This window comes from Anopheles coustani, chromosome 3 (assembly GCF_943734705.1).
Source record: "Anopheles coustani chromosome 3, idAnoCousDA_361_x.2, whole genome shotgun sequence".
NCBI classification, from domain to species: domain Eukaryota; kingdom Metazoa; phylum Arthropoda; class Insecta; order Diptera; family Culicidae; genus Anopheles; species Anopheles coustani.
The window spans coordinates 21,514,164-21,537,873 of record NC_071288.1 but is presented as its reverse complement, the minus strand read 5'-3'; the positions used below and the strand labels follow the sequence as shown (position 1 = coordinate 21,537,873).

The 23,710-nt window shown below is 44.1% G+C and overlaps 1 protein-coding gene across 1 annotated transcript; it reads left to right on the top strand.

Moving 5' to 3' along the window:
* The first annotated feature begins 1,653 nt into the window (after positions 1–1,653).
* On the top strand, positions 1,654–11,819 carry LOC131272602 (ice-structuring glycoprotein-like). Its single transcript, XM_058274417.1, has 6 exons — positions 1,654–1,665; positions 1,762–2,509; positions 4,782–5,377; positions 7,426–8,204; positions 9,992–10,065; positions 11,191–11,819. Exons 1-6 carry the CDS (start codon positions 1,654–1,656, stop codon positions 11,817–11,819), a joined length of 2,838 nt encoding a protein of 945 aa, XP_058130400.1.
* The last annotated feature ends 11,891 nt before the right edge of the window (positions 11,820–23,710 follow it).

Genomic DNA, 23,710 nt, shown 5'->3' with positions numbered 1-23,710 from the left:
TGAGCTGATTCTTGTTATGGTGGTGTCAACGCTTTGCCACACAGAATTTTATTGGTCGTCCTATTTATAAGCGTTTTAAATATTTGTAGAACATTAGGAAAGAAAAATGAATTTATTAATATTTAATAGATAAAAACCCCAATTTCTAGATAGGCCTCAATTCCGTAAGAATAAAAACCGCACGACCGATTCCATCTGTCAAACCCCATACAATACAGTTCGACAAAATCAGTTCACAATTCTGTGGATAAAAAATACTTAGTGACTCAACCAAGTCCAAAGAGTCTGGTAGGATGAGAAGATATGGTATGATCCCTGTTTTGTCGTATGATCTACACATGTGAAACAAGTCAACTTGTCTTAATACTTATGAGTGAGTCAAATCAGTCATTCTAAATTAATTAAAGAGTTGATCATTCATTTCAACTGACTCACTCAGAATTGTATCGCTAATACTCTTTCGTTCAGAGGATAGCTATAAACGCACTGAATACTATTTTTTGTTCGTAAATTGTCCATGTTTATGAGTTAATATAGTCTATACACTTCTTCTTCTTCTTGGCGTAACGACCTCTTGGTCATGCCTGCCCGTTAAGGGCTTACGAGACTTGTTTCCCTGTTGTACGTAGATAGTCAGTCCTCTCGTACAGGGGAGGGTCCGGTCTCGGTTGGGATTCGAACCCACGCCGTCGAGATGGTGAGCCCCGGCGTGGGTCGATTTTCTAATCGGCGCTACCGCTCGGCTGTCGCGGACCCCAGTCTATACACATGCTACTTTATTTTGATTGATTTGGTTTGTTATTGCATACAATTTTATTGGTTTACAATTCAATTTTTCTTCCACTATCATAAGTGAAGCTATGCCATTTACACGACATATTAATGTGTGTAATTTCTATATTGAAATACTATTCTTATCAAATGGCTCACGTTTGATCGTAAAAAATAATTTAAAAATTGTTCACGCAAAAACCATCACTTCTCTCTACTGTTTTCATCTATATTTCCGTACTGAGTGTTACAAGACTTAATTCATGTAAAAAGAGAAAGTGCTGGTAGGGGTTTAAACATTACAAACAACTGGTATACGATAACGATTTGCTGAACACGCTTGAATAAAATACGTGTAGTCAATTTGGTTATTGACAAACGCAATCATGAACGCTCATACGAAAGGGCATGCTAATAAATTAATTATATTATATGACTATTTGGATGAAGATGTTGATACTCTATGGGAAAACTACCTGGTATCGAATTTCTGCATCCTACCAAACGATGGAATTTTTGAAAACCTAATTCTATAATCCAAAATCATATTTATAAGTACATACAATGAAACTACCCGGTTCATACAGTTGTAAAAGTTCCCCTTTTAACAGTAGATAATGCCAAACACATTGGTTCTCGGTGGCCTTGAAAGAGAATTTTCGTTTTACATTCGGGCTAGCTAAATATGTGAACCCGGCAGCATTCTTCCCACGCCCAATCTTATTCGCTTGCTGATGTAACATTTACGCTAAGAACAGCAATCATGGGGTGCGAAAAGGGGTCCATAAGAGAAGCCGGTATAAATACAGTGGCGACCCAACCCGAAAGCACAGTTGAATTCGTTGCTTTGCGCAGTGAACAAGTCACCAAAACACTTTCAAAATGGCATTCAAGGTAGGTGGTGTCTCGCTTGCCAGGAAGTCAAGCTTTTTTTCCGGAAGAGGCTGACGTGAAAACTGATTTTATTTCTTATCGATTTGGTTTCACCAGTTTGTGACCTTCGCCGCTCTGGTCGCCGTCGCTCGCGCCGGTCTGATCGCCCAGCCTGCTCTGAGCTACGCCGCTGCCCCGGCTCTCCTCTCGGCCCCGGTTGCCAAGGTCGCCTACGCCGCGGCTCCGATCGCCAAGGTCGCTTACGCCGCCCAGCCCGAGGAGTACGACGCGAACCCGCAGTACTCGTTCTCGTACGGAATCTCCGACGCTCTGACCGGAGACTCCAAGTCCCAGCAGGAGTCGCGCAGCGGAGATGTTGTCCAGGGATCGTACTCCGTCGTTGATCCCGATGGCACCAAGCGTACTGTGGACTACACTGCCGACCCGCACAACGGATTCAACGCCGTGGTCCGCCGTGAACCCCTTGCCAAGGCCGTCGTTGCCGCCCCGGTCGCCACCAAAGTCATCGCTCAACCAGCTCTGGCCTATGCCGCCCCAGTTGCCAAGACCATCTCCTATGCCGCTCCGGTAGCCAAGACCATCTCGTACTCCGCCCCGGTGGCCACCAAGACCATCGTGTCGAGCCAGCCTGCCCTGTCCTACGCCGCCCCGGCTTACGCCACCCAGGCATACGCCGCTCCTGTGGCTAAGACCTACATCTCGAGCCAGCCTGCCCTGTCCTATGCCGCTCCTGTGGCTAAGACCTACATCTCGAGCCAGCCCGCTCTGTCCTACGCCGCTCCGGCTTACGCCACCCAGGCCTACGCCGCTCCTCTGGCTAAGACCTACATCTCGAGCCAGCCTGCTCTTTCCTACTCCGCCCCGGCTTACGCCTCGTACCACTAAAGAACAAACTCGATATGTCCGGAAGAAAGTTATGATCTGATGGTTACTGTTTATTGCGCATCGCAAACGAATGTAAATAAATCATCGTAAAAATATTTGTGGTTTTATTTGTTACTGTTTTGCCTTTAATGCTATCTGCAAAGAGTTATCTACAAAGAAATGATGCTCAGCGTATCTTCTTACTGCTATCAAATGCTGCAAGAATTTTTTTTTGCATTTTAGTGTAATCGAGAAAGAGTCTTGTTAGTATTCGTCCTAACGAGTGCGAATAAAACACAAAGTTAAAGGAATAATGTGGACGCTTACTGAAGCGTTCAAAAAATGTATCTTTTATTTGAACTTTGATTTTATCGCGACTGCCGGATTTTACTCGAACGTACTCTATTCATACCTTCCGCAGCCGACCTCAAGGGTCATCGATCCTTCGATCCAGGTGACCAGTCAGTTACTCTGCGAAGTTCTCTTTTTCAGCGTTTGCGTTATCTATCGGGCTATCTTTTCTGAGGCGAACTGACAGCTGGCGACAGGAACGAAAAGGGTTTCTAACAGGTCTATATACTAGATTGGCAACGACTAGATAGCTAAATCTGGTGACCTGGATAAGAAAAGACTCCGAGCATATTTGAACATACTGTGTGTCAACGGTCCAAATCAATGGTAAATTATTTATCCATTCTTCATGTTGAATTTAATGTGAAAATTGTAAATTCTTTAGTTTGTTCCAGACCATATAGAATATCTAAGAGTTTTTCATGGTCTTTAGTCTGAGCAAAACTCATTAACTCTATATTATTAAGGTTGTTGTTTTGATTATACTTGGTTTGCTGCAGCCCTCATTAAAAGAATTGCTTAAGAAAATAATGGGAAGTAAGGAGAAGAAAACAGAACTACAACAGATCAAATTATATTATTGATAACTCAGTGATGTTTTATAAATATATAACACTAGCATACATAGTCCAGCACGATAGACAAATCGATAATTTATTGATAGATGGGCCAAACCGCGGCTTGCAATAAAATGTTCTAAGGACTTACAAAGTTTTGATTTGAATGTTTTGAAGAACAACGATTTGAAACACTCTGAAATACTTCTCTGTATTATTAAAATACGTTTGTTTCAATTTAGTTTGATTGTTAAATTTGATGTTTTTGAAATGTCTGACGTAGAATTATATGAGATTTATGTAGTTTATGCCATGTAGGCTTATGTTCCGAAATGTTTGCTTCTTTTTTACCTGTCTTCTGTTTAATTGACTTGTTCTTCAAATGTTTAATTTCTCCTCTGCAACAATATCTCTTACGGCGGCAAGAAGAGTTAAGAACGGAAATCTTGCAGTTACACAAATCAAAGGCACACAAAGTTCTAATTTTTGGGCTCAACATATTTCTATCAGACGCATCGATTGAACTAAAAGAAAAGTTATGTATGCGTCAAGTTTGGTTTATTGTACCGTATCTACTTACAAACCAATTTTTGAAAAAGACTTGCTTTGACTTTCATGCAGAAAATAATATTTTTCTGCAGTTTACAACTGAAAATATCGAATATTTTTCTCATTTGTTAAATTTACTATGTTACAATGCATTAGAAATCTATTAATTTGGTGTTGTATATCCCGGTTCCATTAATTTTCGAAGTCGATTTTTTTGTCACACGTAAACAGCAAAGAAAATTGAAGGACAAGCTACCTTGCAAAATGTGGAAAAGGATATTTTTCAAATGACTCTTACCACATAGCAAAGAAATAGCAGGATCCTTACAACAATATTCGTTTGTTCGCTTGCTGATGTAACATTTACGCTAAGAACAGCAATCATTCCGTGTGAAAGGAACCAAGTCGGCCTCCTAAGGAAACCACTATAAATACAGTGTCGACCCAACCCGAAAGCACAGTTGAATTCGTTGCTTTGCGCAGTGAACAAGTCACCAAAACACTTTCAAAATGGCATTCAAGGTAGGTGGTGTCTCGCTTGCCAGGAAATCATGCGGGTTTCCGGAAGAGGCTGGTGTGAAAACTGACTTTACTTCTTATCGATTTGGTTTCACCAGTTTGTGACCTTCGCCGCTCTGGTCGCCGTCGCTCGCGCCGGTCTGATCGCCCAGCCTGCGCTGAGCTACGCCGCTGCCCCGGCTCTCCTCTCGGCCCCGGTTGCCAAGGTCGCCTATGCCGCGGCTCCGATCGCCAAGGTCGCTTACGCCGCCCAGCCCGAGGAGTACGACGCGAACCCGCAGTACTCGTTCTCGTACGGAATCTCCGACGCTCTGACCGGAGACTCCAAGTCCCAGCAGGAGTCGCGCAGCGGAGATGTTGTCCAGGGATCGTACTCCGTCGTTGATCCCGATGGCACCAAGCGTACTGTGGACTACACTGCCGACCCGCACAACGGATTCAACGCCGTGGTCCGCCGTGAACCCCTTGCCAAGGCCGTCGTTGCCGCCCCGGTCGCCACCAAAGTCATCGCTCAACCAGCTCTGGCCTATGCCGCCCCAGTTGCCAAGACCATCTCCTATGCCGCTCCGGTAGCCAAGACCATCTCGTACTCCGCCCCGGTGGCCACCAAGACCATCGTGTCGAGCCAGCCTGCCCTGTCCTACGCCGCCCCGGCTTACGCCACCCAGGCCTACGCCGCTCCTGTGGCTAAGACCTACATCTCGAGCCAGCCTGCTCTTTCCTACGCCGCTCCTGTGGCTAAGACCTACATCTCGAGCCAGCCCGCCCTCTCCTACGCCGCTCCGGCTTACGCCACCCAGGCCTACGCCGCTCCCCTGGCTAAGACCTACATCTCGAGCCAGCCTGCTCTTTCCTACTCCGCCCCGGCTTACGCCTCGTACCACTAAAGAACAAACTCGATATGACCGGAAGAAAGTTATGATCTGATGGTTACTATTTATTGCGCATCGCAAACGAATGTAAATAAATCATCGTAAAAATATTTGTGATTTTATTCCTATCTGCAAAGAGTTATCTACAAAGGACTGATGCTCAGCGTATCTTCTTACTGCTATCAAATGCTGCAAGAATTTTTTTTTGCATTTTAGTGTAATCGAGAAAGAGTCTTGTTAGTATTCGTCCTAACGAGTGCGAATAAAACACAAAGTTACAGGAATAATGTGGACGCTTACTGAAGCGTTCAAAAAATGTATCTTTTATTTGAACTTTGATTTTATCGCGACTGCCGGATTTTACTCGAACGTACTCTATTCATACCTTCCGCAGCCGACCTCAAGGGTCATCGATCCTTCGATCCAGGTGACCAGTCAGTTACTCTGCGAAGTTCTCTTTTTCAGCGTTTGCGTTATCTATCGGGCTATCTTTTCTGAGGCGAACTGACAGCTGGCGACAGGAACGAAAAGGGTTTCTAACAGGTCTATATACTAGATTGGCAACGACTAGATAGCTAAATCTGGTGACCTGGATAAGAAAAGACTCCGAGCATATTTGAACATACTGTGTGTCAACGGTCCAAATCAATGGTAAATTATTTATCCATTCTTCATGTTGAATTTAATGTAAAAATTGTAAATTCTTTAGTTTGTTCCAGACCATATAGAATATCTAAGAGTTTTTCATGGTCTTTAGTCTGAGCAAAACTCATTAACTCTATATTATTAAGGTTGTTGTTTTGATTATACTTGGTTTGCTGCAGCCCTCATTAAAAGAATTGCTTAAGAATATAATGGGAAGTAAGGAGAAGAAAATAGAACTACAACAGAGCAAATTATATTATTGATAACTCAGTGATGTTTTATAAATATAGAACACCGGCATACATAGTCCAGCACGATAAACAAATCGATAATTTATTGATAGATGGGCCAAACCGCGGCTTGCAATACAATTTTCTAAGGACTTACAAGGTTTTGATTTGAATGATTTGAAGAACAACGATTTGAAACACTCTGAAATACTTCTCTGTATTATTAAAATACGTTTGTTTCAATTTAGTTTGATTGTTAAATTTGATGTTTTTGAAATGTCTGACGTAGAATTATATAAGATTTATGTAGTTTATGCCATGTAGGCTTATGTTCCGAAATGTTTGCTTCTTTTTTACCAGTCTCCTGTTTAATTGACTTGTTCTTCAAATGTTTTTAGTATCTCCTCTGCAACAATATCTCTTACGGCGGCAAGAAGAGTTCAGAATGGAAATCTTGCAGTTACACAAATCAAAGGCACACAAATTTTAATTTTTGGGCTTAACATATTTCTATCAAACGCATCGATTGAACTAAACGAAAAGTTATTTATATGCCAAGTTTGGTTTATGATACCGTATCTACTTACAAACCAATTTTTGAAAAAGACTTGCTTTGACTTTCATGCAGAAAATAATATTTTTCTGCAGTTTACAACTGAAAATATCGAATATTTTTCTCATTTGTTAAATTTACTATGTTACAATGCATTAGAAATCTATTAATTTGGTGTTGTATATCCCGGTTCCATTAATTTTCGAAGTCGATTTTTTTGTCACACGTAAACAGCAAAGAAAATTGAAGGACAAGCTACCTTGCAAAATGTGGAAAAGGATATTTTTCAAATGACTCTTACCACATAGCAAAGAAATAGCAGGATCCTTACAACAATATTCGTTTGTTCGCTTGCTGATGTAACATTTACGCTAAGAACAGCAATCATTCCGTGTGAAAGGAACCAAGTCGGCCTCCTAAGGAAACCACTATAAATACAGTGGCGACCCAACCCGAAAGCACAGTTGAATTCGTTGCTTTGCGCAGTGAACAAGTCACCAAAACACTTTCAAAATGGCATTCAAGGTAGGTGGTGTCTCGCTTGCCAGGAAGTCAAGCTTTTTTCCGGAAGAGGCTGACGTGAAAAATGATTTTATTTCTTATCGATTTGGTTTCACCAGTTTGTGACCTTCGCCGCTCTGGTCGCCGTCGCTCGCGCCGGTCTGATCGCCCAGCCTGCTCTGAGCTACGCCGCTGCCCCGGCTCTCCTCTCGGCCCCGGTTGCCAAGGTCGCCTACGCCGCGGCTCCGATCGCCAAGGTCGCTTACGCCGCCCAGCCCGAGGAGTACGACGCGAACCCGCAGTACTCGTTCTCGTACGGAATCTCCGACGCTCTGACCGGAGACTCCAAGTCCCAGCAGGAGTCGCGCAGCGGAGATGTTGTCCAGGGATCGTACTCCGTCGTTGATCCCGATGGCACCAAGCGTACTGTGGACTACACTGCTGACCCGCACAACGGATTCAACGCCGTGGTCCGCCGTGAACCCCTTGCCAAGGCCGTCGTTGCCGCCCCGGTCGCCACCAAAGTCATCGCTCAGCCAGCTCTGGCCTATGCCGCCCCAGTTGCCAAGACCATCTCCTATGCCGCTCCGGTAGCCAAGACCATCTCGTACTCCGCCCCGGTGGGCACCAAGACCATCGTGTCGAGCCAGCCTGCCCTGTCCTACGCCGCCCCGGCTTACGCCACCCAGGCCTACGCCGCTCCTGTGGCTAAGACCTACATCTCGAGCCAGCCTGCTCTGTCCTATGCCGCTCCTGTGGCTAAGACCTACATCTCGAGCCAACCCGCTCTGTCCTACGCCGCTCCGGCTTACGCCACCCAGGCCTACGCCGCTCCTCTGGCTAAGACCTACATCTCCAGCCAGCCCGCTCTTTCCTACTCCGCCCCGGCTTACGCCTCGTACCATTAAAGAACAAACTCGATATGTCCGGAAGAACGTTATGATGGTTACTATTTATTGCGCATCGCAAACGAATGTAAATAAAACCTCTGGAACATAATTTGTTTCTCTGATTTTGTTATTTTATGCGGTTAAATTGACAATCAATGAGAGATTGATTCCACGATTTTTCCTTCTTCATGTTTATGCTCGAAGGTATTCATGTTGGGTCCAAACAAAATTTTGTTGATTGCTATCAACTCAGCATGTGTTTTTGATTGTAAGTTCAAGAGTCTGATGCAATTGCTGATGCAATTCGGTTGCTCTACGCCGTGTGACATTTTCTCTTACTTTACGATGTCTCGTGAACCATCGGAAAAGAGCAAGCTCGATCTCGCAAGCCCGATACTCTGCATTAAAACTTTATTGACCGCTGAGTCTGCCCACAAGCAACTGGACGCGCTTACTGTGCGCGACGACGCCGACCTTGCCATATGCCGGTGGAATGGTTAAGCGTCGCTTTAGGTCAAGCCGGTACCACCGTTTGCCGGCTGCCGGGTCACAATCGAGAGCAGTTTTGCACAGATGGCCGTGCGAATGGGCGAAACTAATGTTCGCCGGCGTGCGAGTAGATAATGTGCGATTTTTGCCGGTATGCGGCTTTTGCGGAACATGTTGCTTCCACCATGCACTGTTCCCAAGGTCCCGCTCACCTGCCGCTGAATGAATCGCGTCGCGAATGACTCAATCACGGCGATTTCGCGGCTCGTAGAGATTATTAGTTTTGCCGCTGGACCACACTTGATTGCTCTCGGAAATGTATCTCGTTAGGGTTGGTTTTTGAAAGTGAAACGAAAAAAAACCAACGATCCAGCTAATAACATATGATTCTCTAAAGAGTAGCGATCGATGTGCTTGTTAGACTGTGATTAATCATTCATTTTGTTCAAATAGTTTTTTGCTCGTTCTGGCGTTTTGAACTTTGAGTGAGCCGATCGTTCGTTCAGTACTTTCGATTTCAAATAATGTTCGCATACTAAGGGTTTTAAGTCCAGGATATGAATGATGTCTTGTGCAAAAAGACTTCTATTTAGTTAGTATTTTCTATTTAAAAAGATATTTCGTCATAATTTGTGTGAGGTTTCTATCTCGCTGTTTAGATGATTATCGTATTTCCTCTATCGAAAAATAAAACCTTGGCTACCTTAGCTCCTTGATCGTGCAAAATTGGCCACACACACACTCCTCGGCAACACCCGATTCCTTTCGTCCGTTAAACCCATGCCAAATCGTTTCTGATGGTCATGAAAGCATGTGTCTGTGCGTGTTTGACAGTTCGCTTCGACCCGCAAAAAGGTTCACCCAAAGCGCCTTCGGTTGAACCGAGCCATGGAATGGGGATCCAATCAACAAAATCCGAAAGGTCAAAACCTGCTCCGTGGTAATCGCCCCGCACGCGAAAGGGCATACCGAGGGTACTCTACTACTGCACAACGGAAGTGGAACGGCAACTGGATCTGGATATCGTTGAAGAAGAGAAAAAAACACAACGTACAACCGAATCGAGTACCCATTTTTCATCCCCCATTTATTCGCATCCCTCGCGGTCACAGCATCGGGGCGACCCTTTCCCGTGTCGGGCAAGAATCGGTGAGGTCGTGAAATTCGCGACAACAAGCGGATCGCACCCCGGTTGCACGAGAGGGTCACCGTGGTCGTACCCTCCGAGCAGTAACAGGCATGTAGGAAAGAGGGTAGGAAAAAAACAGGCCAATGAAACTAAAAGTGAACGACCTTCTTCTTGCAGTATCTCGCTCGATCGTTACGTTTATGACTTCGGACGGATCCGGCAGACGGTCGTACGATCGATGGATCACGGGCGTATATGGCACACGGGTCTGCACGCGACCGTAAACGTGCCCGACCCGCTGCTTGGGGTATGTTTTCGGGCGTTGCGCGATTGGTATGGTTGTTCGCTTACTCGAAGCGCTTGCCCTCTAGGGCAGGGGTCGGCACTCGTTTTCCAAAAAGCGCATACCGGCGATGCAATAAACAATGATTTAGTGTTTTCAAAGTAATACTAATACCCTTTTGAATAGAGTATCAACTTTCTAAATAGTAAAATTACATTAAAAGTGAGCTAGCTAATATTTGTAATTTTATCGTTAAACTTTTTTTTACATTCGTTTATCTTATTTTCGATGGTTTTTTATCAATATGTAAATTTGGGTTTATTTTACTGTTAACTGCTTTTCTAGCCTTAATTTATTTCATAATGGCTATGACCATTGTATTCCTTTAATGTAGCTATTTTGGATGCAAAGTAAACGAGTTATTGTTGTTAAAATTTGAACCAATAATACAAATACGATAGAAATAGTCTAACAAAAAGTATATTAAAAGTCACCTAGTATTGAACAATGATATGTTTTTTGTCTAAAGCACCAAAACTTTATTATGGGTCGGATAAAATCAGTTTCACTTTGCCGACCCCTGCTCTAGGGGATTGAACTTTTTCTGCAAGACAAGTACCCCGGCCGGGAGCTCTAGAAAGGGAGTTTATGCGCATTCGCTCCTCCTTGTTGAGGAGCTGGGGAACTGGCGTTTATGCCTGGGACCTTACCATTTCGCCGTCTTAACCCGGTTATCAGCCGTTTTGTTCCTGAACGGTGTCAGTCAGTCGACGGGTTTAACTGGGTCGAACGAAAGCGTTTCTGTGTACGGAGCCTGAAGTGCGTCTCCTGAACAGGCAGGCAGGCAGGTTCGTTGCCGACACTTCTCGGGAGGTGAAGGACTCGTGCGAGTTCTGGAGCTCCGAAAAGGGAGGGGAATAGCGTGTATAAATTGAGCTTCTCGAATCGAGCAAGGTACAGTTCGATTGATCATCCGGTGCCGTGCACAACATCTTCTTCTTCCAAACCGCAACAATGGCATTCAAGGTAGGTCGACGGAGGACTTCTATATCTGACGCCTCCCCACCGGTCCCTTAGGGAACATTTGACTGAGCGTGGTGTCTCAATGGTGCTTCACAGTTTGTGACCTTCGCCGCTCTGGTCGCCGTTGCCCGCGCTGGACTGATTGCCCAGCCGGCGGTTACCTACGCCGCTGCCCCGGCCGTCGTCGCGGCCCCGGTTGCCAAGGTTGCCTATGCCACGGCTCCGATCGCCAAGGTCGCTTACGCCGCCCAGCCCGAGGAGTACGACGCGAACCCGCAGTACTCGTTCTCGTACGGAATCTCCGACGCTCTGACCGGAGACTCCAAGTCCCAGCAGGAGTCGCGCAGCGGAGATGTTGTCCAGGGATCGTACTCCGTCGTTGATCCCGATGGCACCAAGCGTACCGTCGAGTACACCGCCGACCCGCACAACGGATTCAACGCCGTCGTCCACCGTGAGCCTCTGGCCAAGGCCGTCGTTGCCGCCCCGGTCGCCACCAAGGTTATCGCTCAGCCAGCTCTGGCCTATGCTGCCCCAGTTGCCAAGACCATCTCCTACGCCGCTCCGGTAGCCAAGACCATCTCCTATGCCGCTCCGGTGGCCACCAAGACTGTCATCTCCCAGCCGGCCATCGCCTACGCCGCCCCGGTTGCGAAGCTGGCTACCCCGCTCGCCTACACCACGGCCCTCCACCATTAAGTGCACCCGCACAAACCCCTCGACTGTCAACCGAGCTGGCACTGTTTGTACATACCTTCAAAACCCCGTTACAAGACTCACGCATGGCTCGTTTAATTTTTTAAACGTTCGTTTTGAATATATATAACAATCAATTGAAACCGTCAAAATCCGCTCCCGTGTGTATGTTTGTTTTTTCTCATCTCGAAACGCTGATACGATGATACGATAATTTATTTCCGCGAGAACAGATCTCTGCTATTGTTTCCTATTTCTTGATATGTAAAATAGCTTCCACTCTCCTCCTCCATCGTTCTGAGACAAAATCTGGTCGACGCCAGCCAAGTTCAAAAGTTAAGCCTGTTAAGCATACCGTTAACGTGCGAATTTGAGGTGGGATCGGAAAATTGTTTGTATGTGCCACGTGTGTCAACTTGTTAAATTGATATGTTTGACAAGGGGCTTTTGAAGGAAAACATTGAAAAAGGTCTGTCAGTAGAGGGAAATCGAGCAGGGATGAAAATCAATTCAGAATGAATGCCATTCTGCAGCAAAGATTTTGGTATGAGCAACATTTTAACTTGTTTGTGTTAGACAATGGAAGCTACATTTTTTTAAAGAATCTAGCTCGCTCGGTTAAACATTTCTTAAACTACACAAAACTGTTGAAAATAATTGGGTTTTACCTACACATTTTGATTGAGCATTCTATAGGTCCAATGATCTGTAAAAATCAAAAAGTACAAAAACTCTGTGCAAAGTTTGACTAAAAATGGTTCAGCCGATTGCAACGAGTTTGAACACTAACACCGAGTTTTATATATATAGATTTAATTAAAATGATAGGAGAAATTTTTTTTACAAGTAAACCGTTCGGTCGACAAGGAACGTTAGGACTCTCTCATGAACCGCTCCTTTCAGAATCCTTTGTACAACTTATGTAAATGGGACAATCCATCCTCCAAACCAGTCCGTCATTTACGTTGGTTCAAAGATAGATTCTACCCATGACCAAGGGTAAGTTCACCAGCGAACTGTCGCATCCTTCACACGATTCCTTAACGTCGGTCCTCGCGCTAACCTTCAAACAGACAGCATCGTTCCCCAGCGCCGGTGGACCGAAACGCAACTGTAATATATGCCGCCACAAGTGGAACGGTAAATATTGCTGTAAATTATAACGTAAACAAACACATGCGTTCTACCGTGAAGCGCCAACGCTGGTGGTACGATTCCTTGCTTCCTAGAGGTTGTCTATCTCCAAACTCCGGAAGCAGTCCCTTTTGGTGGTACCGATCGAACAAATTAGTCTAGCATGATCATGCTCATTGCATGCAGGACCGGTTGCATTCTGCATCGGTGACGTGAAACGGTCGATACATGAATCAAAGTCGCCACCATCGGACGCTTTGTATGCACGCCCGAAAAGGACTTGCGAGGTGCCGGCAGTCGGAAGGACACTCATGCATAGTAATGACACGCCTCGCCGCTGGGAGCCAGCCGAATCCCACTCAAAACCAAATTCATATTTGCGCGTGTCACGTGAGACACTGTTTGCCCCTATTGGCCCCTGCCCGCCCGCTCAAGACTTCAAGTGGCGATACTCTGGCGACTCGCACCGGCATGACGTTAAGAGATGCAGCTAAATATTTACGTAGGTGGGGCATGGCACGCACACACGTGCTCCTTCGGACAGTACACAAAAAAAACCCCTCCTTTAACTTCCCTCAAGTTCAGCTCAAGCTCCAGACGGGTGTTTATGTTCCGGGGTCTGCCAAGTGGAAGTGCAAACACCGCACGACACTCTCGTCTGTTGCACATTCGTCGAATCCGCTCGTTCGCACCGTGTAAGCCATTACATGCTGACTGATTGTGATTAATGGCCGTGTTTATGCAAGACGGCGAGGGATGTGAATTATGTTTCGCCGCTTCTTTCGCTTGCTCTCGTCGGCGCTGTGGGAAGGATTCATTCATCGGGGTTCTTTCATGTTTCCATAATTACCAGATGCTTGGGATGCGTCTATTTATTCGCCTGTTTAATAGGCGTCTACTATGTAAATTGAACTTCTGATAAGTATATGCAACATGTTAAATGGAAACCGACCAAAACGTGATTGACAATGAGACAATTAAATTCAGGCTTTAATTTAAATTGAGATTAAGTATTAGAGTTTCACTTGAAATATTGGATTTTAGTTTGATTTTGGTTTTTAAAAATCAATCAAACTATTCTGAGACGCTATATGCCGCTTTCTGAGAAGTGCGTTTCCTAGGATACATTCGCTCCCGAGCGGTCGACCGTTAGGGGTCGAAAATCGAGCGTCTAGACGCACGACTGGCGGTTTCCTAGAACGATCTGGAAAGGGCCCCCTGCTTTATGTTTTCTTCACCCGTGTGCTTTTTTTAGACGCAAGAATAACACGCTTCATCCGAACCCGCCGCTGTTGGAGCGTTGGTCGGGGGATTGGTTTTCCCTGTCCAGGGAAACCGTCGGTCACCACGCTCGGTCCTGGGTGGTGGCTTCCAGCGGGATCTGGTTGCCCCCGGGAACGAGAAAGATCTTCGTGCACGTGCACCACCAAAAGAAAAAACGACTACAAGAATATAAAAATGAACCTCCAGCGGAGTTCGTTTATGAAGTTCGTTGATGGTTCGTCGAACGAGACATTTTTTCTCGTTTAAAAGAGCGTTGCTTCAGGGTACCGTATGGTTTAAAATCGAAGAAACACTTCAGGCGAGCGATTTTAAAAATATGTAAGTTCTAGTGTTGATAGCCGGTCAAGTAATGAACTTTTATGAATTCTTTTCGTAACGGTGCAATCAAAGAAAATGCATTTGCATTTGACGATGCAGTGCACTTGCCGCACAAAGCCGATGCAATCCCGCTCGGGTCAGGTTTGTTGCACGGTCATATTCCACAGCTAACAAGGGAAGGCAATCCTCTTTCGTACGCTGCTTGCCATCCACACGGTCACTGTCACTGCGTCAGAACCGCTTAGCAATACTTTCCCATAAATCACATGGGACACATTTCTTCCTCCTTGCCCTACCCTCGATCCGCCTCGTCCGTTTCTCACGATCCTCGTCAACACTGAGCCGCATCGTTGCTTTGAACCGCACCACATGGGCCGGTCGTGTATGCAAAGCAGAGAGAAGGAAGAAGGACCACAGCAGGGCCGGTGCAGGAGAACAAGAAATGGGCTGGACCATGCACTTGAAATTTAATTACTTTTTATGCTCTATAAAACATAACTAGCTGTCGTTAGGCAGCGCGCGGATCGGTGGACAATGCTGCGGGCCCGGTCGGGAGATGGGCGAAAAAGAAAAATCGGAAAGAATTAGAGACCGGAGGACGGCCGAAGTGAGCGTCGCCATGGGGTTTTTTTTTCGGGAGAAGCGAGCACATTGTTTTCCGCCATCACTGCACGTGTGTATGCGTGGAAATGGTGTATTTTTTCATCTCGTCAGAACACTTGCACACGGCGTAAATATGTTACTGAGGTCCTCTGACGTGTCACTGGACGGGCACAAAAAAACACACACACACACAAAAAGATCACTTGTGCTTGAGGCACAAGCTTGAGTTTGAAGCATACACTTTTATGCAATCACTGACGGATTTATGTCCACTCTGGCGGCGAGCACAGGTGCCTTTTTTCATCTTCGTCAACTTTCAGTTGCAACGAGTACGAGCTTTGTGAAAGAAAAATAATAAACAGATTAACTTTGCCAACCGAATGAGAGTTCATATTTTTATGCTGCGAAAATCCATGAACAGATTGCTTTTCACACTTTTTTTTGCTTCAATTTAATTTAAACATAGTTAATGTGAATTTGAATTAGATTGGATTGGATTTTCCACTGACCAGACTGGGAGCAGTTCAGATTTTTGTTTAATCCGTTGAATACTTCATTCAGAGTATTCCGCATCTCAAACTGTCAAATATGATAAACCGTTTATAAATAAGATATAATACAAACAAAGACTAATGTTGTCTTATGCATACACAGAATGTAATTGTCAATACTAAAATCGTAATAAAGCTGTGCGTTTGCTGCAATGTTTGTTGCAAAACTTATTAATTCATGTTTATGCTTAGATATGCAGGTCCTAAAAACTTTTGTCTTATCTCACATTTTTCAAATGTCAATGAAAGTGGAAAATTTCCTTCGAATTAAAAACAAAACAAAAGACAATCCTAGATACTTTAGTAAGTGAAATAAAGAGAATCATGGATTGACATTACAGCGAGTTAGGGAAAACGATTCAAAAGTCGATGGAATCGGTGGAATATTAAGAGACAAACAACTTTTGAGAAAGTGATACTTGATGGGAATTTTGCACAGCTCTCCAATCTACAGAGAATCGACGATTTTCCGATAAATCTCTTATCCGCCAAGATATCTGACAGCTGCACCCATGTTGTATGTTTTTTTCTTAATTTTGTCTCTTTGCAACGAAACCACAACGAAACGCATTATGCATTCATTGGTGCTGCTTATCGAAGATTATTATTTTACCATCTTCGATTCATGCCCGAGAGACCGATCAAACGGATTTCCACCGTCGAAGCGCACGATGCACCGAGGAATTCACAATCGCTTGCCGTGCCCCCTCACTCCTACAACCCCTTCGAATACCTGCAACTCGAGGAAGCGCTAGAGGTCACGCCGTGAAGAAGTGCGTTTTCTTGGCTTTTTGCCGATGTTCTTCGCTCTATCCGCCGCTCGTGTCGATCCCCGTTTTGCGAATCGTTATTTATGAATGAAGACGCCGCATCCGCTGTTGATGGGGTTGTTCGGCGGTTATTTCTTTTATTTTGATTTGTATTACCTTCTCCGTGCGTCCGTCTTTGGGCGAAACCCGTTGGCACCGTGGCAATCGGATGGAAATAACGTTCCCAACGTCGTGGATGGAAAAAGAGGAAGATGATGATGATGATAATGTTGTTTGCTGAAGATTACACATCCCAGCGCTCCGAATCCTCCGTGGCCGGGTGGGTGGGAGATGCTTTAAATTTCAAATTAATGTGCGCCACCGGATTCCGTGTTCGAATCCGCAACCGTCCGCGATGCACATAATAAAATGGGGTGGCAGGGCAGGGGGTTGTCCGCTGACAAAACGACGCTCTTAACGAACGGTGATGGCTGCGGCAACGACATCGGAAAACGATAACGATGACACCCGTCGATCGTGCCCGATCGTCCGACGGGGAAGGTGGCGAAAACCGGTGGCCTGCTGAAGGGGAGAAGCGTTGTTGCAAATTGAATAAATAAGCACGTTCCGTTGCGTCTTCATTGCATTGTGGGCGCAGGATCGATCGGGGGACCTCTCGCCCCCCTCCCTCGCTTCATGCCCCGGTGAAGGGAATAGATTTATCAACGCGGGAAATGTCAATTATGTGTACGGGCGACACACGGAGGTCCCATCCTGACAGTTGCAAACGGGACTCCCTGGGCGTACTAATATCTATAATTATCGTTGATGGATGGTATTCCCTTTGGCGGACAAGTGCCAGTAAAAGCTTGATGTTTATTAGTATCACAGTTGTAATAGACCGTTTAAGTGATAAATCTCCGTCGGCCTCCATTCGTGCGGCCATCATAATAATACTTCAAACAAATGTAAACGGAACGCAGAAGAAATAAATTACCCCAACGGTGGCATCAGAGCAGCTTAGTGTTATTTTGGATGGTTAACAGTTCAGATTAAGTTAATGTTATTTGAGAAAAGAATATTGAAAGTAGTATATTTGTTTCAATATTTTTCGTAAAATAAATAAATAATATTTGAATACATCGACTGCATATTTCTTTTAAATTGCTTTTGCCTTTTTTTCCAAAAACGACCTAACTTTTTCTGTGTACTTGCGAATACGTCAATGTTGTTTGTTAATCATTAACGATAATCATCGGTGCTTCTACTGACAGAAACTATAAAATTATGGTCCACGATAATGAAACCCGACATGCTGCATTTTTCCTACGAGTTCTCCGAGCGACAACAGATTAACGATGCACATGGGGAGGTTCTTTTTTAAACAGTCTCTTCTTTTCTCCTCATCTGCCTCGCAGGCTATCGCACATGTTGGCAGCGTATGGTTTGTTTTCCATTGAAAACGCTTCGCATGCTGACCTATGTCAAGCCGAGAGTGTCGGACCCTCGAGTGCAGCCTTGACGCAAAGCAAAGGATGCATCACAAACGGTGCACATATGTGCGCTAGAAGGTTCTTCTGGTGCTCAAATGGCTGTGGCAAAGATGTTGCTGGAAGGAGTTACTTTCGCGCAGCATGATTGACCTTTTTCCTTGTCTTCGACCATGTGTTTTTTTTTGTCACAATTGTTCGATAAAGGACGGCACACTCGGCAGTCGTCAGTTGAAACAACGGCCGGGGATGACATCGAAGCCAGATTTGTGCCCGGGATGCACTCGGTGTTGGGCGATGCATCTGCGAAAGAGGCATAAAATCAAATAAAAATCTGTTTGAAGACAAAATCGTGCCGCTAAGCTGAGCGGGTTTTTATGTCGAAACATGTGCTGAAATATCATTCCTGAGGATCATACGGGGTTTCATACATTTTATTAAGAAATAATTATTTTTATTACGTGCAAAACACATCCTACGACCTAAAAGGTTATAAATTTTAGATATACGGATACAAAAACCATTTCTTCATGCAGCGGCTTGATATTTAAAGTCAAGGATTTACATCGGAAATGGAAGCAACTCCAAACCACCAAACCGGACACCGGATCGTCCACAAGGACAACAGCATGCGTACCCTTTACGAAACCTGGATCGGCTACCAGCGGATGTGCAATCTGAGGAAGCGTACAGACTATACTCGGGCCGGTTACTCTCCATCTGCCCAGTTCAAAATTGCCGGAACCTCCCTGCTTTGTTTTGGTTTCCTTTAAGGTACTCCTGTTTGCCATTTGTGTGTTGTCTGTCGACAAAAACTAGTGCAAAGTGGAACCCCCGATGTGGAGTTCCCGGTGGTCCAGGTGTGCGTTCAAACCAGCACGTGAACAGCGCACGGATTGCATCATGACATTTTGCCGAAAACGAGTTTTCGCACTCCCGGCTCACCCTCTGGCTCACCTTGAGATGGCGCTGGAGTTATTTTTTTTTTGTTATTCAAGTGAAAGGTGTGGTTTCGGCTTGCCCAACGCCCGGCCAGTGCTGCTCCACATTTATTTCACCACAAGGCCAACAACAGGAATACGGCCGGTGCGAGACCTTGAGTCCTGTTCGGCGAAAGAAACCCAAACGAACCGGTAAACGTCAAACCGTAGCGAAGTGGCCGTAAATGGACAACTCGGGGGAGGATAGAGTGGGCCGCCATATGTTCGGGTGGTTTTACGCTGGTAACTGTGAGAACGACGATTGAGGAACTTTATTGTGAAATCATTTAAAAGTTCCATGACATTTGAATTGTTTTCGAATCGGTTTAATTTGTCAGTTCACCATTTATTTCCCCGATGCGCATTTAACTTCAGCTCACGGTAATGATAATTACCATTAATCAATATGAGCTTATGAACACATTTCTCTACAAATATCTCTTCATGACGTTTCGATATTATTTTGATTTTGTGTGTTTTGAAATTTCGTAAATTTTGTAAAAGATTTTTCATAGATTTTATGGACTTCAATTAGTTTAATTAACAACTTAAACATTCATTGGTGTCTCACTTGAGCCGGCATTCGAAATCCAGTTAATCATGCAAATGCTTTAGTACCTTAGTAGTTACTGAAGACTGCAGGATGTAACCACACCTCACCTTATCCAGTAAGACCTCAACTACGGCAACGACCAACTTTCCAGACTACCAATCCACGATGAGCTACAAAACCGACGGACGTAATTCAAGCTTTGATTCAATTATCCTAATCAAATGAGATCGAGCTAGGTGTTGTCGGTAAGTGCCGGAAGTGCGGAAGAGGATAGGTTAAAGTTTCCCATGCTCTAACCACCGTTCCATTGCTCAAGCCGATCCGATGTCGGCTTCCGTATGGGAGGGGAAAATATTTTGCGGTTTAACAGGAAAGAGCTCGTTGTGAACCACTGGCTTGGGGAAGCTCTTTTTCCGGTTGCTTTGATTACGATTTTGTGGGGTTTGAAGAAGGTTAAAAAACACATACACACAGACACCGCACGTAACGTGCCCTCGGTACAATGATAACAACGGCAGTGAAACTTGCTGACAGCGATTGAACTGAATCGGAAACTGGATGGTGCGGCCCGATAAGGCAAAAGAGAATGCCTTTTCACCCGAGGAAAATTGACGCGATGATTGCTCCAACCCGTTCCTCTCTCGAATTTTCCCCTCGGGGCAGGCAAGAACTCGACTGAAGGCGCCCAACTCATGGAAGGTGTGTTGCCATGAAGGTGAAGCTTGCCTTTTTTGTGTTTCCCTTTGTTGAAATCGTTTTCCAAGCAAGCAAGCAAAGCAAGCTTTCGCAATCATATGTGAGGAAAAGTTAGTTTCCGATACTCTCATGGAACCGTACCGAACCGTGTTTTTTTTGCAATTTTCTTTGTTGAAGACGAGAGGCACGAAAGAAGGATAACAGTTTCAATGATTTCCAATCGACTGAGCAGGGCAGCTTTGAAGTTTGGTCGGCACACGGCTCACTCGACTTAACGACTGAAAGCTTGCAAATGATGCCATTTATGCCGAACTAATCTCCGTACGGGATTCAGTTTGGAAAAGTGGAAGTTCTGCGTGGCAAGATAACGGTCGGAGCAAAATGGAAAAGTTTTTCCACCTTTCGCATTCTATTGGCCTTTCCCAGTGCGTTGATTTTGATTTTCCGATGGAAAGCTTCCATCGATAACATTGCTGCTAAACGATCAATAACAATCTCATAATTTATGTTACCATTTGTAATGTGAATCGATTTGAAATATACGTGACTGTGAATGTTTCCATGTTTTTTTCAAGCAATAATTTGAAACTAATTTATTAATACATTTTCCATCCTTATTTTTTCAGCTTTCAAAACGAGCCAAGCCCTTCTGTACTCATATTCAACCGGAACGAGGTTATCCAACGAACTTTTTATGGAATCGATCAAGTATAGATAATACCTGAACAAAATGAGGTAAGTGCACAACCAAACAATGGATGCTTTGAAAATGTTCAATAGGATGGCATCGTTCAAGTAATGAACTTTTGATCTTAAAACCGATTTCACGTTAGAGTGAATAATTTGTATTGTCCTGTTGTTTCAACGAATAGAAAGAAAGGTCAGCCACTTCTCTTGATTTTCCTCCATAAAGGAAACGCATAGAAAAGACCTACCACGTAGCGGTTACATCGGACAAGTATAATGTTGTTAATATTTGGGATGGTTTATCAGGGATTCCTCTGTCAACTTTTTTCTGTTAAAACCGATCTTTTGCAATATTTGCACATACCGTTAATTAGAAAACTTTTCACTTAAAACCTGATTTTTAATGTTTTAGCTATAAATCAATATCCTTAATGCAGTACGGAGTTATTGAAATAATCATAATAAACATTCTTGAACGGGAAACCACTTCGTGAGAAACTGGGCTACCGATAATATCATACCATTTCAGTTAGTTTACATTGGTTGTTTATACTCCCCTTTTCCGTCTCGCTGTAATGAATATGATTAAAAGTTTTATTTATTTCTCTTCCGAACTGTTGATGCGGCACACTTTTCCACTCCACCATGGGAAACCGGCACGCGGTTCGGCACCATGGGAAACAGTTTTCGTTTGGTTTCGGTAGCTTACTTTCAAGGGAGGAGTGCCGATACTTCATCATTTCTCAAGCTCCGAAGCGAACGGGTTCGATCGATGCAATATTTCATTGCGCTTTCCCGAATGTGGGTCAAGAACGCACAATTCCAAAGATGCATCCTTAGGGTAACGGAGAAAATATGCGCCCGTGTGGAATTTACTGTTTCTCCAAACCTCGGTCTTCCTACTTCGTGCTGCTGTCCATCGTTCTTTGATCTCTCGTTCGGTGGTGGCAAAAATTATACCCTGCCGAATATATGGCTGTGTAAATTTAAGGCACGGCCAAATACGCACCCATCCGCTACCGATGATTCCCGTCGTACACCGTTCGTGTAATAACCGACAGTTTAATTAAGTGGAAAACATGATGAATGAAGGATAAAAGCAACTTCGTTCACAGCAAACTAAAACTGAAACACAAGGGCTGAATAAACACTCTAATTACAAATCACTTGCGCACGTACAATCGGTACGTGTCCATCGATGGTCGCAACGCTTGGAGTGATTGCAAAATGTATCTAATATCGGAGTACATAATTGATATGCACTGTTTTCTAGCAAACATCATTAAGGCACCATTCAGCATGCGTTGTTAGACGCACGAACGCGAACAATTTGACAATGCGGGCATAAAATGCATTTTAAACGCATTCACCCCACCTACTTCTAACCTTACTTCCCTTCGGTCAGGAAAATTGGTACATTTTGAAGCTGAACAGTGCGAGCAAACTTTGCTTTGTAATTATGGTCAATCAAGTTTTCTGCTCATGATATTGTTTACAGTTCTTCAGCAAGCTGTTGTTTGAAGCTCGTAAAATATATATTAAAAGAAATCTTTTCATATTCCCATATTGTTTTAGTTTTCTCAAACTGCCCTACCCGAGTGTGGTTTTGGTAATTTGTTAGTCAAGCGCAACGTAATTTGAGATTTAAATTAAAATTTAAACTGATCAACGAATGCCATGTATGGTCTAAGTTGGCCATTTTTTGCTCTCTTTTCTTCTAATGCTGCAGCATGAGATTGTCGATGTATTTTTTTATTTTGTCGCTCATACATGTTTTTTCTCAATATAAATAAACGAATAATCAAAAAATATTTGAAAGGGAATCATTTAAACGGCATTTCGACAGTGACTTACTATTTACAAAATACCTTTTGTAAGTTGAAAAAAAAATATTTCATAGAAAAAAAGAGAAACGCTTTAAAATAATTGTACAAAAAGGCGCCAGCAGTTAGATTTGATAATTTGGAAAATCATATCAAACCTATAAAATAAACCTGGTATCCGAGCATTGACAAAAGGTAAATAAAAAATAGTTTTTTTAAACTGAATACAATGTTTTAGTTGTGAATTGCTTGTTTATGTTTGTAAATTGTTATCGCTCTGTTTATGTTGAGTGTGAATTATAATCTCTACTAAATTATCTAAAACAGACTCTAGAACATGATTTATCATTTAATTTGGAGGGTATTGATTTTTGCGCGATGTTTAGAAAGAACTGAATGACAATGCTATTAAACATCTGTTTAGTTTCTCATTGGCTAACGTTGTTTCGCTTCGTGAACAAGTAGCGTTGAAAGTAAAACCCACGAAAAAAAAACCACCATCCAAACTTCCAAACATAAATAGAATGGACAGGGGAAAATTTGCTAGCAACCGAACGACGATTGCAATCAATTTTCTCACCCGGAAAACCATTATCCCGGGTTCGGTCGGGAGTACCGTATCACGTATCGCCAACGGTTCAGTCCATCTATTGCTTACTCGATGTGGCATTAAACTGACCAAAGTGTCTATCGCTTTCCATCGCAATCGCATCGAAGTCCAGCGTGTGTGTATGTGGGTGTGTATGTGGTTTGCTCTCTGGTTCTAAACATCCGCGCGACTTCGAACCCGAACGAGAAACCCGCGTGGGGGTGCGGATGTGTGAATAAATAGAAAGGAAAATTAATTTCCTCACTGGCCTCGGTTGCGGAAGGGTTCGTTAGCCGGGAACGGAACGGAAACGGATCGTGCGAATTGAAGAGCTGTCGTGTTCCGTTGGCCACGCAGCGGGCAGAGGCCAACCTTCCGACCGATGATTTGCCCGTGGGCTTCCAAAACCTCCAAACTGGACGCTTTCGGTCACTTAT

Coding starts and splice junctions, on each gene's coding strand:
- LOC131272602 (XM_058274417.1), top strand. Junction 2,510..4,781: donor CTACATCTCGAGCCAGCCTG/CTCTTTCCTACT, acceptor ACGACGCGAACC/CGCAGTACTCGTTCTCGTAC. Junction 10,066..11,190: donor ACGATCGATGGATCACGGGC/GTATATGGCACA, acceptor CATTTGACTGAG/CGTGGTGTCTCAATGGTGCT.